Genomic DNA, 19,814 nt, shown 5'->3' on the forward strand with positions numbered 1-19,814 from the left:
GCTTATCCCACCCCCTGCGGCACTGCGCCCCCACTAGGGGGCGTCCCCCACACTTTGGGAACCACTGGGCTAGATACTCGCAGAGGAAAAGTCTGTCTTTTGTGCTCTGACTAGCGTAACACAAAAGATTTTATACAGTTGAAAAAAAATTGTAAGCTAATTGTCAATATGAGTTTAGACTCACTCTTCCAACAAATTCTTCAGGCTGAATATCAGCAGTCAGAACAGATACAAAAACTCAAAGACGGTATGACATCCTAGCTTACTAGCTTGTTTGGTTAAATGTAGCAGCTATACACAAACTTTTATTTGCAACAGTTGTTTTTGTCAGTTGCTAATTATAACTTTTTCACTCCAGTAAAACTGGAAATTATTCGATACAATGAGAAGATTAAGAATGAAACCGAAAAATATAAGCAGATCACAGAGGAATTTGATAAAAAGGTAATGTGTTAACATTTTATTGGGCTAATTAGCTAGGTTTTTTTTCACCTTCTCCATACAGTATCTAGCATTTTAGGGATTTAATTTTGTTGGATCATATGTCAGTGTTAAAAATTCAGTTGGAATGATTTTAATTATTATTTGATATTCTCTGAATAACCTTTTCTGATTTAGTTTGATTTCTTCTCGTAAATAGGTGTTATTTTTTTGGATTTTGCATCATGAAGGTACCATATAATAATAAGTAAAGATTTTTTAGTAACATCCGTAATATTTTTTTACATATAGCTTATATTTTTTCTTAGAGTTTTTGGTAAAATAAAAGAGAAAATGAAACCATGTTTAAACATGCAGAGCATCTGTGGTATCTGTTTAAATCTGACTCAGCAATGGTATTTACACAGGAGTTAAAGAGCTGCATATTGGCATACTGATGAGCTGATTTGCCTTTTGATTTAAAACCATCAATATCCGCCATTTGTTTAATCAACAATCGATTGCGTGTGCTGCTCTCAAATCAATGGCTAATTTCCACCGGATAACATTAGTAAAACCTCTCAGCACGTGTGAGGTATGATGCTCTAGGGAGACACTTTGACCCTGCAGAAATATCTCTAACCTGTAAAGTTTAAAGATATTATCTGTGTTTGTGGGTTGAATTAGTCCATGAGGCTGAATGCGCAGAAATAGCATCATCAGCATACAGCATTGTTTTATAAAAGAAAACCCAACAGGGATGCATTTACTTTCTCCTGGAGTTGGACTATAGAAAGTGTTTACATTTTTCAAATATACATGCTGTGTTTACCCTGGTGTGTTTACAGCTCTCGCGGTGTGCTGCCTTACGGGTTTTGAAAGCTGTAATTATACTGTTTAGAAAACTTTGGTGCTGACGCTGCTCCCTGAAAATTATTTGTGTGCTTTTCTAGTATCACATAGGAGCCAAAAAACTGAATATAACTTCTATTATAAGTCAGCTTTTGTTTTTTCCTTTAGGGATGCAACAGTGTGCTCGATGCTTTCTAAAAGTGTTTGTAGGTCTTGAACTTTAATACACATTGTCACTTTGTTTTATTTTATTGACATTTTATACTCTTATTTTCAATTCGGGTTTGTTCTCTGAGCGACGTCATGCTGTATAATTTATTTTACATTGCTTGCAGAATTGCTAGTTGTACTTTCTGAACCATCTGGAAGTTGTGCTGCAGTGTATTTTTGCATGTTTGGCCAAGGTAGTCAACCTATTGTTTTGTCAGGTTCAGTTTATTATTTATTTTCCATTGGCTGTTTTACTTCTAATTGCGCTGACTGAACAAATTAAAGTTGTTTTTATATTTTTGACCAACATTGTGACTCTATTAGTGTTTTTAAATGGTTAATACAGTTATCAAATAAATTTCAAATTCAGGACATTTATGTATGTGTTTTAAGAAAATGTAGGTGGATTCAGCTGTCTTTCTGTATCGGCCAACACAACCTCAGATATTGGTATCGGAAGTGGAAAAAAGTGATCTGTGCATTCCTAGTTTTTAGCAAATACAAATAATTTTAATAATTCTACTTGACCTTCAAGGAGAAAAGTTTGGTATGACTGAACTTCAGACAGAAAGCAAAACAATGCGTCTGTCTTTTTATTCCCTGTGTAAGCTTCTGGTTTCAGCTGTATGTAATACGTGGTCGTGACAGCTGTCCTCTCCATCTCCCTGTGAGATGATGAACATATCTGTCATATCTTTAATGTCTTTCAACACATGTCTCAAATTCCATACCCTGACTTTTCAATTATCTATTTGCTCTTCAGGCTGAGCAGTTGTGCACCATGACTCTGCAGTGTGATATGATGAGGAAATGCGAAGACCAGGCATTGAAGCAAATTGAGGAGCAGCTTTGTCAGCAGAGTAACCTCAATGATCGTCTGGTGGGTTGAAGCCTGAATAAACATCACCCATCTCTCTGGTTTCATATCATGTGATCATGTAGCGTGTGTAGCGTGTTTCCAGGCAGCAGTAAGTGTTGCTGGTTCTAAAGCGTGTGCATTTTTTAAACGTCAAATGGTAAAATTAGCAGTCGCTTTTGGCATCCAAAATTAAATAACCAACTAGGATTACCTTCATCTCCGATCAGTCGTGTCACAGTTCCTGCCATTTCATACAGACTTATACTTTCACTTTTTTATTGTTGCTGCACAAAGACACAACAGTGAAATTGGTAACAAAATGTCATCGCTTGGCCACCGGAGCACACAGAGGACAAAAAAACATAGTACTACATAGTTAAATTCAGTTGATTTGTTTAGTGTCATGTGGGAAAATGTTGTCTAAGGAGATCCTTAGATAACAGCATGCTAGCTCACCACGCAGAGCTAGCATGCATCAAAAGTTAACGCTCACTTCTAAAAGGATCAAACACAAAGCTAAATGTGTTGCAGCAGAACTTCAGAGGCAGCTGAGGTTAAACAAAACCACTCTATCAAAAAAATTATAGAGGCCATGAACCTCACAGTCAACAGAATGGGAGCTACTTTCACTGAAAAGGAGCCTGATACAATGGCAAAATTTTTTCCATAAATTCCTGGTAAAATAGCTGGTTTTCATTATGTAAAAAGATGAGAAATCCCCTTTCTACGCAACTCTGTTCAATTCTCATCTCCCTTCAGTTCTCCATCTGGGATTTCTCCCAATGAGCTCAACTTCTCAGGATGAATTTCAACCAGGCCAATCAACACAGGAGAAGTTATGAATGATAACATTATTTTTCTGCACTGTTTTATAATTATAAAACAGTGCAGATTATAGTCTGCACTGTTATAGTCTGCCTGTAGTTTTAGCAATGGCAACATAGAAAGTGAACATAGCATTTGGTCTGTGTTGGCCACACTTCCATTCTTCAATAGAAGAATTAAAGTAAAAAAAAACAAAAAAACATAAAAACGTGAAAGTGTAAGCCGTTGTGTGGTTGGTAAAGATTTTGTCCAACTCTGAACTTCTGTATTCAGAGTTCAGGTTCAAGCTACGCTATGAAGCTTACGGTTGGAAGCTTCATAGCATAGCTTCCTTCACTGTCGAGCTAGAGGACTTCATATGTGTCGGCCAAAATCAGATCCAGTCACAAACTATAACAGAGTCCACCTCTCCATGGGAGTTATCAATAGTCACCCTAATGTTGCTAACTTAGCCGCTGCCAATATTGGTATCGGCCAAAACTGGAATTGGCAGGTCAGGCTTTTTAAAGATCGGCGATCGGCCAGAAAACTGCAGTCATAACAGAAACGTTTTTAAAATTATTTTTTAAAGAAATATCTGTATTTTTTATGTGTAATAAACTAAGCATTGTACATTTTGTTGACACAAACAAAATAGTCAGATTTGTATGGGGAAATATGAAAATAAATTATATCAATACATATAAAAGGTTTAGCATGATTATCAGAGCCAACAAGTCTGCTTTCGAGTTAAAGTAGCTGGATGGTTGTGCTGCCATTTTCTACGAATTGCATTTGAATGTAGAACCCCAGTCAACAAATGAGAAGTAATAGTTTTTGTTCCAAATCCATATATGTATTTATTTTGAGAAGATTATATTAGAGCATCATTTCTATGGTATGATGAGCTCTGAAAGGAAATAGTCCGAAGACAACCTTTGCTTGTTTGTCTTTGTGTTTGTTGGGAGAACGTCACACGGTTGTTTTCCTGCCAGGCCAAGATCAAGAAGGAATCTAAAGAAGAAGAGCAACAGTTCCTCCAGGAGATCGCCAAATTCAACGCTGACTTCAGTCTGACAGGGAACAGCGCAGCCGTGTTGGAGAGCCAGACTCACGCTGAGATGCTGGCCCTGCAGAGTGAGGCGGAAACTTTACTGAAAGGTCATAAAATCTGCATTGTTCCTATTCAAGGCATTTATTTTATAAGTAATTTTGTTATGACATTCAGGGCTTTTCATTTTGCTTTCTGTCTCTCTCTGGTATCAGAGATGGATGAGATGAAAAGCAGGAACAGCTACATGAGCTCCGCAGTGGAGGAGAGGAGCCGGCTGCTGCTGGAACTGCAGGAGCTGGAGAACATCCAGAGAGGTTAACTCGACCCCAGTTAGCCGCTACCTAACATTTTACTATGGCTAACCATGCAGGTCACTTAGCTACACAGAATAGTGGAGTCTTCATGTGATGACTGTTAACGCCATTAATATGCTATTATAATTAAACAATAACAATTTTATGATTTATCATCAAGAAACGTTGATTATTGTGGCAGGCCTACTTAGATGGTTAAAACTAGAAGAAAGTGAAGCTACATTGATAGTTAACTCACAGAGGTTGAATTCAAAAGCATGCCACTCTTTCCAAATTTTGAATTTGATTTCAATAACATGTCTGAAAGTTTGTTTTTGTAGTAATATGTTACTAAGTTCAATGGGCAAAAATACTGTTAATTCTAAATAGGCTGACATTTACTAACATTAGAATTTTTTGTATACTTTAAAAAAACAAAAATATTTTGTCTAGTTTCTAGAGAAAATGTCTTAGTACACAGATAATATAAGTAAATATTTCCTTAATATTAATTAAAAAATCTTAAGTTCCTTTGGTAGATTCTAAATGGGGAAATATATTATTATAGGTGAAAAAATCTGCCAGTGGAATCTGTATTTTTCCACATATATTGTAAGGAGGGCTGCACAGTGGTGCAGTTGGTAGAGCTGTTGCCTTGCAGCAAGAAGGTCCTGGGTTCGATTCCCGGCCCGGGGTCTTTCTGCATGGAGTTTGCATGTTCTCCCTGTGCATGGTGGGTTCTCTCCGGGTTCTCCGGCTTCCTCCCACAGTGCATAAACATGACTGTCAGGTTAATTGGTCTCTCTAAATTAATAGTTATGTGTGTGTGTGAATGGTTGTGTGTCCTGTCTGTCTCTGTGTTGCCCTGCGACAGACTGGCGACCTGTCCAGGGTGATCCCGCCTCTCGCCAGGAATGTAGCTGGAGAGGAACCAGCAATGGATGGATATTTTAAGGAATTATTTGCTTAACACAGGCTCCTATCTCTTCCTGAAACTTGCAAGTTAGTTTTGTCTTATTTCCACATTAAATAAACATTTGCAGAAGAAACTAAAATACTTGGTAAGAGTTTGTGTTTTTGCAGTGTAAGCACAACTCACACAAAAGGCCTTAGAGTCTCTTTAGCTAACTCTAAACCTTTTGTATTTGTTCTGTGAGGAAAAAAATGTTAAACTTGATTCATTTCTTCTGACAGCAGATCTGGATCGGCAGACGATGGAGGCCCGAGCACAAACCGACTCTCTGCGGTCAGAGGTCGAGTTTGTCAGTCAGAAGCACCTCACCGACAGCACCTGTCTGAGGTGAGCGCTGATCCAAGAAAAAGAAGGAAAACTGCTTTTTCCCTTTAGCAGCTTTGTAAGGCTAGTTAGCTAAAGATTCATTGTGTTTTTTTGTTTTTTTTTTTAAGGTTCTAGTGGCCTATATTTGAAAGTAGTTCAACGGGAAAGAGGGAAATGAGAGAGGGGGGAGACATGCGGCAAATGTCAGCAGGCCGGGAATTGAACTTGCGACTACCTCCACGAGGACTAAGGCCTCAATAAGTGGGTCGTCCTTTGCCCCTGCGCCTCCACAGCACCCCATTCAATGTGGTTTGAAGGCTGCAATAATCCAAACAAAAGGAACCATGCCTCAGACTGAAAAGCTGTTATTAAAAAAGAGTTGAATCAAGGTGCTGAATGAAGCAGTGTGTATTTGTGACTCTCCTGGCCGGCATTCCACTCTGGAAGTGTAAATAACAGCATTTGGGATATTTGGCTTAATTAAGGCTTTGATCCACGTCAGTGTGTGTTTCAATCAGGGTGACAAGCGGAGGGAAGATGGATGAGAGCTCCATGTGATTGATGCTGAGAGGTTATTAAAGGAAAATGGAGTGGCAAAGAAATACGGCTTGGTTTTAGTGGAATAGCACGTCATCTGTTGGCTTGACGAAAATCTAACTCCAGGCTGTCAACTTCTTTCCAAAGGTTCTTATATTTTATGCACTGTCGCACTGAAGTAAAAAGTTCTTGTTCTTTTCTTGTAACGGTGCTTTTTTACATCCTTTTACAACTAGGGCTGTAATAGTTAACATGTCAACGCATGAGATTGATCTGAAAAGTTTGATGTGTGAATATTACATAACACAGATTAATCAAGCTACTATTTTGAGCTAAATTAGGGTTGCCCATTTCACGGCAGTTTGTTACAGGAGCAACGAACAATGAAAGGTAAAAATTTTCTGCAACAGCAGACAGCAACAAAAGTTGAACATTTTCAGTTTCCTTGTGTTGCGTTTCTAGCTTGCGTTGTGCACGTCCATATGTATGAGATCACATGTACAACTTACGCTGGCTGGAAGAGGAGGATTTCCATAAGTAATGAACGAAGACGGACATTTCTAAATGAGTGTTTGGAACAAAATGCTTCCTTTAAATCTTGAATATAAAAACATGGAAAACTGAGAATCTTCAGAAGTATTTGGATTGATACAAAAGTATCAAACCATACAATGGTGGTTTTCGATATCAGAAATGGGTGGGGAGAATAAAATAAAATGGATCTTATCTGTTTGCTCCTACTTGTATTCATGTGTAGTGGAATACATTTTCTTTAAAATACAGTATTTCTATGGAAGCCTGTTTCTGCCACTCTGGTATAAAAAAATAATTATCTCAAAATATTGAGAATTTTTTTGTTTTGTTTTGTTTTTTACCAGAGTGGTGGAAACAGGTTTCCATAGCTATCTGCTAAAAAAACAAAACCTCAGATAATTGGTTGTATTTTCATTGGTTGGAGTACAGCAGGAGGAGGGGCTTATCCAGGGCACCATTCCTCCAAGAAACAGAACTACATGCATATTTACATTTCATGAATTAACTTGTATCTTGAAATGAAGAGCAGTATTTAAGTGTGACTCATTAATTTAAAGGTTTGAAAGTCACATCTACAAATACTGAATTTCCAGTGTTTGTTTTAACTTAAAAAAAAAAATAAAATTGGAACAGGAGTGTAAAGTGTGCCAAATGTTCCAAAAATCATTAGAAATTAAAATCAAACGAATCTCTCGGGGGTCTCCTGGTGGAGCTGCTTAACCCGCACATGCACGATGCTGGCTGTGGCTGTAGGTTGACCTTCCAAAAGGTCAGAAAGCCTAAACATTCAGCCTCAAAGCAATGTGGTCTAGTCAAAGCCCTATCCTAAATCCATTTGAGGGCTGGAAAATCACTTTTGTCTAAATGTTGTCCTTTTCTTCCAGCTGTTCCATTTGCTCCATGTCTCATTTTTATTCCTTTTGTCTTTCCTTGATGTTTTTCCTCACATCCTGACTTTCTCTTCTTCTGCCTCATTTTATTCCTTTCTTAACTTTTGTACCATCTAATTTTTCTCTTTCCTTCCTTTTTTCTTCCCTTGTGTTCTTTCTTTTTCCTGTTGATTTTCCCTCTTCTTTCTCTCTTTGTGACTTTCTCTTTGTCCTTCCTTTATTTCATTTCCATTTTGAGACTTCCCTACATTTCATTCACTTTCTTTTTTCCTTCTCTGTGCCCTGCTTCTTTTCATTCTTTGTGTTTCTTGCTTGCTTCTTTTCTTCCTTGTATCCTTTTCCATTTCTACACTTTCACTCTCTCTTCTGTCCTTCCTTTCTTGGCTTCTTTGTGTTTGTTTTCCCTTCCTTGTATCCTTCCTTCATCCCTTCCATGTCACATCTTCCCTCTCCTCGTTCCTTGTGTTCTTCTTTGTAGTTTCTGGTTTTCCAGATTCCAAACTAGAAATATCTCTGATAAATTCTTGAACTTTCAAACAAACTCTGAAAGTCTTCAATGATTCTATTAGTTTCCCTGGAGTCTGGAGGTTTTAAACCACAGAGCTTTTCCTCCCTCTGGTCTCTGGGTTTATCATCAGCCTGCTGTTGGGGCTGCAGTAAAGCCTGCATGTGTGTAGCATGTCCTCTCCATCCATCAGCCTCATTAAACACATCACTGTCCCTCCTTGGGCTTTAGAGCTTCAGGAAGTTCTGAGGACGTTCCTTTGGGAAGGGGGTGGAGCTTCCTCACACTCACTGTAGTGATCATGCTTCCTGAAGCAAGACCATCAATCCTGCCTTCAGCCAGAGCCCTATCTCTTTAAAACACATATATAACCCTTTAGTCATCGACTGGAGGAAATTGAATGCATGTCAATCGGAATGAGTGCTGTAGTCGTTTAAAAAGTGTTTTGTGTGCAGAACGGGACAGAATCAGTTGGACCGTCTGAGCTTCATCAGAGTTTCATTACTGAAATATTACTATTAAAGAAGTAATAGTTTAAGTAATCTTATATGGATTTGGAACAAAAACTATTACAAGAAGGTTCCGCTGGAAGCACTAATGTGATTAAACCAGCATGAAAAACACTCCTGTGTGTTTTGATGAAACATTACAGAGGAGCCACTTTCACCTTGAAAAAAAATTGGATTTTTAACTTACACCGAGACATATAAAGTTTTAAACAGCGTTGTAGGTTCTTGCAAGGCGAGAAACACAATCTAAGCTCGGCTGCTTTATTGTTTCATTAACTTCCAATAAAAGCAAAAAGAGGTAGCCGGTGTTCGTCTCGTGAGTGTGGATCCCTCTCATACCGGCGAGAAGCATTCAGGAGTCCAATGTCTCTCTAGAGACCAACTGATCTGAGGAAAAACACGCTTTTATCTGCACTTAGAAGTTATTGTGTGCAGCCGCAAAACTGAACCTGAACCTTTGTGTGGAGAATCGTATATCATTCTTTCTCACAAAGAATGATATTGGTTCAAGTTCAGGTTCATGATGTCTCATGAACATTACAGAATCCATATTTTTGCCCATATTTCATTCATGTATCTTTCTTGTTAATATATGACTCAGGTAATTATGCTACGGAGCTAACGATTTATAGTAGACCAAAACCAATTTTAGTGTTTCACATTTTTCGGTGCCACAACTAGAACTGCAGCTACCTGAAAATTTGGGCTGATTATATTTACAGATATTGCATCTACATTTTGTCACTGTGAGAAATTAACACTCTGCTCACATCGTTTCTCTTGTTCAGTTAAACATCTTCCAACCCTTCCTCACCATTTCTAGCTTGTTTCCATCAATATTTATTTTGTCATATTGTTTCAGAAACAATAGTTGAAAATGGTACATCTCAAAACATCTTCCTCAACTTTGCAAAAAAAAAATAAAAAATAAATAAATAAATATATCTATATATATATATATATATATATATATATATATATATATATATATATATATATATATATATATATATATATATAATGCTCACTTGAGGTCAATTTTGGCTTTTATGGGAACTAGAAACACATTTGTTGATTTAGTTCCTCTAGAACAGGGCTCCTGCAACTTTTTGATGCGTCTCTTCTTTAACACACCTGAGTCAAATAATGAGGTAATTGGCAGGAGACCTTGACTGCACTTAGGAGGTGATTCAGTTCTGATTGGAGTGTGTTGGACCAGGGAGACATCTAAGAGCTGCAGGACACCGGCCCTCAAGGACCAGGATTGCCCACCGTCTCTCTAGAAGGTGACCAGGAGGAAATTCATATGTCTGATTACAATAAATAATATCTATCAGATACACTATGGTTTGTAGGAATTGGTAACACACAAATTTAAGATGCAGGTACAAATTGGCTAAGGAGTAAATTGAGCCCAAGCCGACTTCATATAATGAGATTTTTCTTCAGTTCAATATCTCAGAAACCTCTGAGGAAACAAAAATAATAAGATCATGAAAAGACTGAACTTACACTCCTTTACACTAGAGTCACGCTGACCTAGTTGCACTCACAGAAATGTACATTCATTTCCAGGCTTACAAGGCAACTTGCGGTCAGATGCCTTGCCCGAGAGCACATGAACATATAGGAGGGGAAAGAAGCTGCACCTGAACTCACAATCTTTCAATATCCAGATCATTACATCTAAAGGAGCTCAAATAACACATGCTGCATAGCCTAAGCTAAAGTTTTAGCGAAAATATTATTGAGTTGAGAGTTTTTGTGATATGGCCAGCAGAGGAAACTATATACAGTATACTATATACAGCATCCCGATCCAATATTGATATCAGAAATAGTCCAATATCAGCCTAAAATTAGTATTGGATTATATTGGTCTACATCTAAAATATCTGATATAAGTATGCAATTTGAAGCACTCCACCCCAGCATTTAGTTCTACCCATCATGTCTATCCACTAGCACTAGCACCCTGCATGCAAACCTATTGGATAATAATAAATGGCTTAGCTATTCTCATGGCTATTGTTGTTGACCATTCTCTAAATATCATCACTTGGTTAAACCTTTCCTAGCATTCCACACTACAAAATAAGTAATCGAAGTATGTTTGATTCGTCCTGATATTGTATGGTATCAATATCGGTATTGGTCAATATTCAAGGCTGCAATATTAGTATCATATCAGAAGTGAAAAAAGTTTTATCGGGATGCCTCTTTTGGTAAGAGACCGAAAAAAGTGATAACTAGCATTGGAAACTATATGAAGTGAAGCAACAAAACCATCATATATATAAAAAAACAAATGGTTTTGAACCCCACATTCAGATACAGAAGCTCACTGTAAGGGTCTTCTCTCTCTTTTATCAGCCTGAGGAAGGAGCTGGAGCTGGAGCTGCAGAAAAATGAAGACCTTGAACAACTGCGGCGGTCCCTCAGCTCCGAGTTGCAGCTCCTCCAGGCAGTGAGTAAACGTGTCATAAACCAGGTTTTACTTAGACCAATAAGACTGGTTTGGTACAGCTATCATCCATGTATGAAGGATGAGACATCTTGAGTTAGGTTTCCAAATGGAAGGTCAGTGAGGCAGATGATCATTGGTATTTATGTTGAGTATTACAGGAAAAGGTTCAGAACAATGAAGCATCATTCTGAGAGATCCATATAGAGTCTAAGTACATATTAATTTTTGCTTTTTTATTTACAGAAACCGAAGAGCAGCCAGGAAAGTGAGCAGCATTAGGATTGGCCCACCGATGCAGGATGTTTACGTTTACTATCAGCATTTCTGGTTATGTTGCAATAATTCTTAGTTAGACTTTATTTAACGATTTATTATTTAACTGTACAGATCATTTACATGAGTTCCTAGTTTCTGACAGCATTGTTAGTTGTTATTTGTTAACATTTATTAACTTAATTCTATACATAAAGTTTGTTTAAATTAAGTTGCTGACTGTTAAGAAGAAAATGACAATCTAATGATAATTTTAATATATTTCTTTTTATTTTTTTGTATGTTTTATGTCTGAAGTATTTTCAGGTGCATAGTTGTTAAAAAATGTCCTAAAAATTCAATTTTCAGGTAAATGTCACGATTTCAAAATGGCAAACCGTAGTAAGGAAGATAAGAAAAACAATTAGTTGACACTACCCTCTCGTGTACAAAGAGTGGTACTACAGGAAAATGTCTGAAACACTGGAGAGCTGCTGCCATGTCCCTGTAATGTGGTTCAATTACCAGGATTCGTGTTTTTATCACATTCGAGTTTTTGTATTTATTTTTAAAACCATAGCCACAAATATCCTGATGTTATTAATTTTTTAGTCTGGGATGAGTTCTGTACACAACAACTGTAACTTTAAAATAGAGAAGTTGTCACACAGTAATTTAGAGTTGTTGAATGATAAAGTTAAGGACATTCAAGCGTTTGTGCAATATTTTTCCTACAAAAAATGTATTAATGAAGTTATTATAATAAGGATCATATTTAAGCTCACACTAGCTTTTAGATGTTCAAGTTTACTTTTAGTGCAGAATTTCAGTCGCATGCATACCTATCCTGTGTGCCGGATATGAACATACACCCTCACTAATAGTTGGCTAAATGTCATTTCTGTCATTTTTCTGTCTGAACATTTGAACTCTGTTTCTATCCAGTTGGAACACCTAATGTCCAAGTGTCAGCTGTCTGGCTATGAATTTATTGTTATTAAAGTATTTGGGGAAGTCCTCATAATTATCGCTATTACCACACATTTTGTGTAACTGACTACAAGCATGGCACGTCCATCTCCATGTTTAACAGCAGCCACAATGCTCTGAGGTTTGAAAGTCTCACTTTCTTCTCATTATATTCTATATAACATTCTTCTCATTATTGTGGCTAAATAACTCAACCTTGGCCTCATCTAATCCTTAAACATTTTCCCTGTAAACGTGATGGCTATTGGATGTGGAAGCTGCAAATTTTAGTCATAGTTCAATGTGTGTGTTAAAGTGAACTCACTTTATGTTCATGTAAAACTTACCTCAATGGACAGTAGCACTGATGTTCCAGCATCTTCCAGTTGATGAGAGAGTTGAGTTTTTGGTGCTTCCTGGGTTGTCCTTTAACTTCTTGACTAATCATCATTCACTGGATGTTGCAGTTTGGTTAATAAACCATATTTGAAAGCTGGGGCCGTGCCTGAAAACCACATCATTTACATGAACATTAGCATTTCTGCTAGAATAAGTGATCAAACACCAGTCAGAATGTGAGCCTGGAAGTTTGTCTGCCACAGACAGAAGTTAATTGATCTTTGAGAGCTTCTATTCAACCTTTTAAAGGAAAATTTATCCAAATATCAGTAGATGTCTATATGTATACTATGCATATATTTGAATCAGAAAAATTCTTTTAAGTTCTGAGTTGTTGTATCAGTCAACCCCAGACTTCAACTTCAATTTAAGTGTTGTAAAAAAACTATTTTTTTAACCCCTCCCCCCCTTCATAAAAAATTAAACTCCTTTATCTATTTCCCCCTAATGGAACATTTGTGACATTGCAATTTCAAAGCATTAATTCCTCAGTCTGCAGATTGTTCCTCCTGTAATTGATGATTAGTTGCTCTGCCAGCACACATCCCAGGGTCATCCTGTGGGTCATTTTCCTGCTGATTAGAGTGACTCCTAATAGAACGATGTGAGATGTCAATAGCTGCCTAATGAGATCCCACAATCAAAAAAAAAGGTAAAACATGTGGTTTTAGCTTTTTAACCTTGACCCTGGGCGAACCATGTCTGAACTTGTTTGCCTAAAGAAAAAGCAGAAGCAGGTGACATCACCGGTTCATTTGGGAGAGTGGTTAACCTCATTTAAAATGCTGCATTTATAAACAGAGACAGACTGGAAGAGAGATGAAGGTGGATGGGAAGCCATGGAGACATCAGGCAGACACTTTATAGATCTAGTCATCAGTTAATGCAAATGAGAAATATTACCATTCATGTGTTCCTGCTTGAATGTTTATGTCTCTATTAATGCTGTTTGATTTCCGACCAATCACAACCAAATGGTACGAGGAAACAAAGCTGGTTACAGAGGTTGATTTGCAGAAATAACATTTGATAATGCTTTGTTTGTTTAATCTCTATGTCTATAGTGACAAAAAATAATTGCAGTTTTTTTCCCCTGCGAGGTAATATGATTACCATTATGAATTGTGTAAGATAAATGTCACAAAACATGTGGGAGAAGTTTTTCATTTAAAAAGATTTAAATATATTACTTTATTTTGCTATTTGATAGTACTACGTCTATTTTTGAAATTTTCTGTGCAGTTTAGAAGTGGTTTTAATGAAAGTGTAGTAAATAAATCCAGATATCATCTGCAAAACAATGGAAGGAGATGTTATACTTTAAAAAAGAACCTTTAAGACAAGAAGACCAGATGAAGAAGCAGTGGGCCTTGTTATTGCGCCACATCCCCCCCCCCTCCTTCTCTCTCTACTCACTCACTCTCTACTTCCTCTTCTGAGAGGGGAGATGTGGTACCAGCTCTCCATCTAACGGGTTAATCGAGTTTCCTAAATCTGCTGAGATTTACCCTGTCCAGAACTGAAGTAAACTCTGTTTAAGCATCGAGAAACGATTCGCCTGGTTTCTGACGACCTCCATCCAGGTGTCCCACCCTTCTTCCCCCTGTGAATTAGCCAGACTGAGCAGCCTGCAGCCAACTAGTTTCACAGAGCACACCTGTTAACGGTCGCTCGTTCTCTTTTATTACAATTTGCTCTTGTTACTGAACCAGGTAGGTTTTAGTGACTCGGGCGAGTCCCAAGGATGATGTTTTAAATTTGGGCTATCAGGAACCAATAAACATTTTCCACCTCTTCCTCTCCAGAATCGAACATCATAGCTATTTTACAACCATCAAAGAACTTTAAGGTGACTCATTAATTGAATGTCCACAACATCTTTTAGATTTTCTTTATGCTAAATATTTTATTAGTAAGGCAATTTTGCAAGGGTCAGTACAGCTTAATTCAGTAGCAGAAATAATCAAATAAGAAAAATCAATCATCTAGTCTATCTTTCCCTAATGCTGACACTGAGAACTTAAAAGGGAACCTTTGAGAGAGACGGACGGAGTTTGGCTTTTCGAACCCCAGACCTGGCCTGATGATGAAGGAGGTGTTACAGCAGTAGGAGGATGTTGGTCGACGAAGGCAGGGATCTCTGTAGGTCTGACGAGCTTTCTTCTCCTCATGGATGGTGAAGTCACACAGGACTTGGGTGCTGGCAGAAAGGAAGGCATCAGTTCTTCTTCTTTGTCTTTGTTCTTTGTCTTTGTCTTTGTCTTTGCCTTTACCTTGGTCTTCATCTTCGTCTTTGGGATCTGAACCCAGCTGATGAGAGAAGTGCAATTTGAAGCCACATGTTGCGGGGCAGACGGGTTGGTCCCCATGATCAGGACAGTCTTCGGCTCTGTGGCCCCGGCTCTTCTTCAGCTGCAGAGTTCTTTGTCCATCTCGATCTTGACTCGAAGCTGCCTGGAGGATCCAACCAAAGTTTCCTCTTTTGCACCCTTTTATAGGGTTCATCCACCCTTTTGGTTCATTTGCATTGGCTAGCACTGTTGCTGTGCTTATTTCATTGGCTACCTGCTTGGACAGATGATCTCATCTCCATCACTGTCTTAGAGACATTGTGTCCTGATGTCTGTGCTAATGTCTCAGGTTGCTTAACAACCTGTTTCCAAATAAGGCGTTGACCATCTCTGCTCTCCTGTTTCCAAATAAGGCGTTGACCATCTCTGCTCTCCTGTTAGTTCCCCTTTTTCCCTTAACCTTTCACCTACTATCTACCTCCAACACATCAGTGATCTTTAATTGCAGTTACACCTTTTACACCATTTCACGTTCAGAGTAAAAATCACATTTATAACTTCTTTTACTTCTCTGATTTATCATTCATTTATAATGTTATGATAACCATAATTTATCAGTTACTCTTATTATAATCTTAATGTGAGTTATTACAAATGTTTTCTGTAAAGAAACCAAGAATAATCCATGATTCTTATTATTTGATATCAAAGTTACAGTTACTTGTTTTACTTGTAAGAGTACCCACTAATGCAAATGTAAGTGTAAGTATTATTACAAGCAAACCAATATTAATATAAGTATTTTACTTTGAATCTTATCCAATTACTCACAATGTTTAGATTTCTTTCTTTAAAACTTTCATGCTTTGAGATAAGTAATAGTCTGAACTATTTTTATAAATCTGCAGGCTGGAAACTTACTTCCTCTTTTTCCAGGAAACCTGCTCTTCCTGTTTCATGACTCTCTCTGTCTTGACTATGATTTCTTATGATTAAATAGAAAAAAGTAGAATTAAAGCAAAGTTTGCAGGAGACAAAAACAACACACACAACCAGATTGATTTTATTGACATTTAAGTCTAATGTTGGGTCTAGATTTTACTTGTGTAATTAATTTTAAAGATAACTTTTATTTATTGTTACTGTTAAACTAAAATCTCCAGCATGGGGAAGTGGGATGATCTCGGATTTTCTTGACAGCCTGAATGGACCTTTGAGGAGCCCCACAGACTAAAAATCTCCTTTTCATCTACTGACTGAATCCAGACAGGAATTAACCTGTAACACCTAGAACATGTCCTAGTCAAGGTAAAAGAAGTTTATTGAAATAAAAACAAAAAACAAAAAAACAGACTATTTTCTCTGTCGCGGTTTCAGCTCTACCTTGACTGTGCTGCTTACAGTCCCTCCCTCAGGCTGATTACTCATTATCCTCACCTTCACTGTGCCAGATTTAAACAGCTCCCCATCACCTGCTCAGTGTGAGATCGTCTGTTGCCCCGTCACAACTTTCAAACCCTGATTCATGTCCAAGAAGTTCCTAGTTTTCTGATCCTGCCTGTTTTTGACCACTGCTTTTGCCTAGTCTCTTTTGGCTTTGAGAAGAGATTCTGACCTCCTGTTGCTGAACAGTACCTGCATCCGGTCTACTGAATATTGGATTTTCCTTGTCTGAGACTCTCCTGTGCCTGACCCTGGACCGTTTTGACTACTGAGACTCTGGTTGGTGGATATTTGTCTCTGTTGTCTGTGAATCCTCTGAGACCCCAAGCCCTCCTATTGTCCACTCACCCGACCCACCAAGGCAGGAATCTCGGCCCCCCTGGATTTTCCATTCCTGACCCTCCAGTGTGACCACACCATGTAGAACCCCTTCTACACTATCTGATTATTTCTAATAAAACTTGTGGTAATCTATCACTTGTCTTCGCTATGTATTGGATTCTGGTTGAATTTAAATGTTACATTCTCTATGAAATTAAGAAGAAATTTTAAATTTGATGTTGGTGGAGCTCTTATAGTGTTGCATGAAAATGTTGAAGTGAAGTTTTTGATTTTGTTGCTTTAAGCTCATCTCCTGAGGTAATGTGAAGAGAAAAAAATAAAATAAACAGACACACCATTACACACAGCCAGTCTTCCCCTCCCACGTACTGGCTGCTTCCTTTTTCATTTGTGGTTTGCCACATTCATCAAACTAGCAACTCCTCCTTTGGAAAGAAAAAAAAATCTTTACCTGGTGAAGAACAGTTATGATTAGGCTGAAGGGGGTATATGGGAATTCAACTCTTTAACGACAGCACTACAGCACATACTCATGAAATATTAGGAAGTGGATGCAGTTTTATGCAGATGGGTTTGCAGGAGCAAGACTATGACACACACCAGACCTCCATTACTGGGCACTTCAGCCTGCTGGCAGTTTTGGCTCGCCGTCCTGGCATTCTGTACATCAGTGAATAATTAATATATGCAGGTCATAAAACATTTAATGCCTCAGATGTTCATTTGGAGGAACCTTTTTGGTTTTAAATCTGGTATTGGTTGTTTTATACCAATTACTTTTATTTGTTCAGTGGATTAGTGGAGGAATAAAGGGCCTTAATCTGTTTGTACATGCATCTCTGTGGAGATGCTTTTACACTTCTATATGAACTTCTTTTAGGATCAGAAACCTTTTATGATGCATGGAGTTTCAACAAAGCTTGGAGGAATTACTGTCCCGCCCTCTGGTACCACTATCAGTAGATTCTCCCTTGCAGAGCCCAGTTTTAGCTTTCCAACTATTTAGAAGAAGAGATGAGTTCATCTTTCCCAATAAATGTGCATACTTCAAGCTTCATAAAGAGAGATTATAGGATTATTCGATAAGCATGGAATTTCAATTACTTTCAACTCAACAATCTCATCATTTAAGTGTGAGGTTGATAAAAAAGGAGACTGCTGATGAAAGCTAATAATTATGGTGAAATTCTGGAGATTACGCAACTATATTAGATTTTTCATTTGTTGTTTTTTATCACAGGAAGGTGAAGCTTTATGAAGTTTTTTTTTTTTTTATATTCTAGTGATGATGCATACAAGGTGACCAGTTCTATTGTATTATTTTCTGATTGATTAATAAACTCAAAAGTTTTAAAAAATAATTTTATAGGACATATTTGTGGGGAAAAACTGGTGTTAAAAACTGGTGCTTTGCTGGGTTACTTTTTAACCACCATGTTATGTTTAGGGACAAAAGTTGGTTAGTTTGAACATAATTATGACCCAGTTTGTTGACGACCAGAAAGAACCTCATCTTCATTCACAAGCTGCCATTTTGAAATAAACAACCTGATCAGATTTCACTGAGCTTCATCTACATAATGGTAAAATGCTGTTCATTTAAAACTTTTCATGTCATCGGGTTGTGTTCATGACGTTAATATACACAAGAGACCATCACTCTCTTGTTTATCTGAGAGTGATGGTCTCTCATATACACTTGCAATCAAACAAAAGAGAGATAATTGTCCATTACTAAAGATTTCAACAAAATGCCATCTTTGAGATGCAAATACATGAAATACACTCATCAGTTTGTGTATCATTACCATTCGAACTTACAGATTCAAACCTATTTGGTCTCTCTACACAGCAAACACAATCCCACAAGTTTCTTCCTCCTCCTACCTCTCAGCTGGTGTTTGTGCAGCCTTTCACTCAGATTCCTCATGCCAATCAGAACTCTGGTTGCCAGTAGTACAAGAAGGACTTGTCAGCACACTCTGCTGCCATCTTTTGGATAAAATGAAATGCTGCACTTAGTCTGCAGATGATACAGGGCAATCAGAACAAGAACCAACCGTCTCAGACAGTTTTTACCCTACAGAATAACAAAACCAAATACAATCAAAAACAACCATTAATCATCATAAATAATGTGTGTGAATGTGGCTATTCTTATGTATTAGTTTTTGTTTTTTTTATCAGTTAATTGTTATGTATTTCTTACATTGTGTGTAAATTGTGAGACAGATAAATCTTTATTTTCATTGTCACAAGAACAACAAAATTTAAAAAGTGCCATTAGTCAGTGCATATGCTTAAAAATAACTATCTATCACAATATTAAGGCTTTCAGGTAGAAAATCACGACACTTAATTATTTTCTTTTGGTGTCTTTTTTTAAACACTAACCAAAAGTAATATTTTTATACGCTACTCTGATTGGTTAAACCTGAGTAGTTCACCTTTGCATCTTCTGTCAGACAATTACATTCTTCAGTCTAATTTAACATTGTACTTGAATAATTTCTAGAGAAGCAAACTTTAATAAAACATGTAGGTATGCATATACATATAAATATGCATCCAGAAAGTATTCAAAAAGTACAATGTGACACATAAATCTGAAAATTTGGGTTTCTATTCTTAGCAAATTGGCATGACACTGAAATTGTCATAATGGGGTGTTTGTGTGTAGAGTTTTGTGGAGACAGATTAATTTCATACAATTTAGAATAAGGCTGTAACATAAAATGTGGAAAAAGTGAATATCTTCTAGATGCAGTGCATTAAAATACAATTGTTCTTCTATGTAATCATAAATACAAAGTGAGTGTTTCCCTTCATGCCATGACCTCTGAATTTGGGTTTGTTGGATTGGCAAATGTGTTGACTCAGTTTACATTACTCACCAAATATAGAC

General features: G+C 37.4%; 2 protein-coding genes across 3 annotated transcripts in view; one reads left to right on the forward strand and one right to left on the reverse strand.

Annotated features, from left to right (window-relative positions):
* The window catches only part of gfra1a (gdnf family receptor alpha 1a), a 118,022-nt gene extending 105,101 nt beyond the window's left edge, over positions 1-12,921 (reverse strand). The window contains exon 1 of the mRNA XM_044136479.1: positions 12,782-12,921. The gene's annotated coding sequence lies outside the window, so the exon portion shown is untranslated. The remainder of the gene's footprint in view (positions 1-12,781) is intronic.
* ccdc172 (coiled-coil domain containing 172) lies at positions 53-12,511 on the forward strand. Of its 2 annotated transcripts, XM_044136481.1 has the most exons (8): positions 53-247; positions 359-444; positions 2,246-2,362; positions 4,141-4,306; positions 4,412-4,513; positions 5,690-5,792; positions 11,120-11,213; positions 11,457-12,511. In XM_044136481.1, exons 1-8 carry the CDS (start codon positions 169-171, stop codon positions 11,490-11,492), a joined length of 783 nt encoding a protein of 260 aa, XP_043992416.1. In that variant the 5' UTR covers positions 53-168; the 3' UTR covers positions 11,493-12,511. The 2 variants fall into 2 exon arrangements, with proteins under 2 accessions (XP_043992416.1, XP_043992417.1); XM_044136482.1 differs by lacking the exons at positions 11,120-11,213; positions 11,457-12,511 and adding an exon at positions 5,900-6,168.
* Positions 12,922-19,814: the final 6,893 nt, after the last annotated feature.

Source organism: Gambusia affinis, linkage group LG13, assembly GCF_019740435.1.
Source record: "Gambusia affinis linkage group LG13, SWU_Gaff_1.0, whole genome shotgun sequence".
Lineage (NCBI taxonomy): Eukaryota > Metazoa > Chordata > Actinopteri > Cyprinodontiformes > Poeciliidae > Gambusia > Gambusia affinis.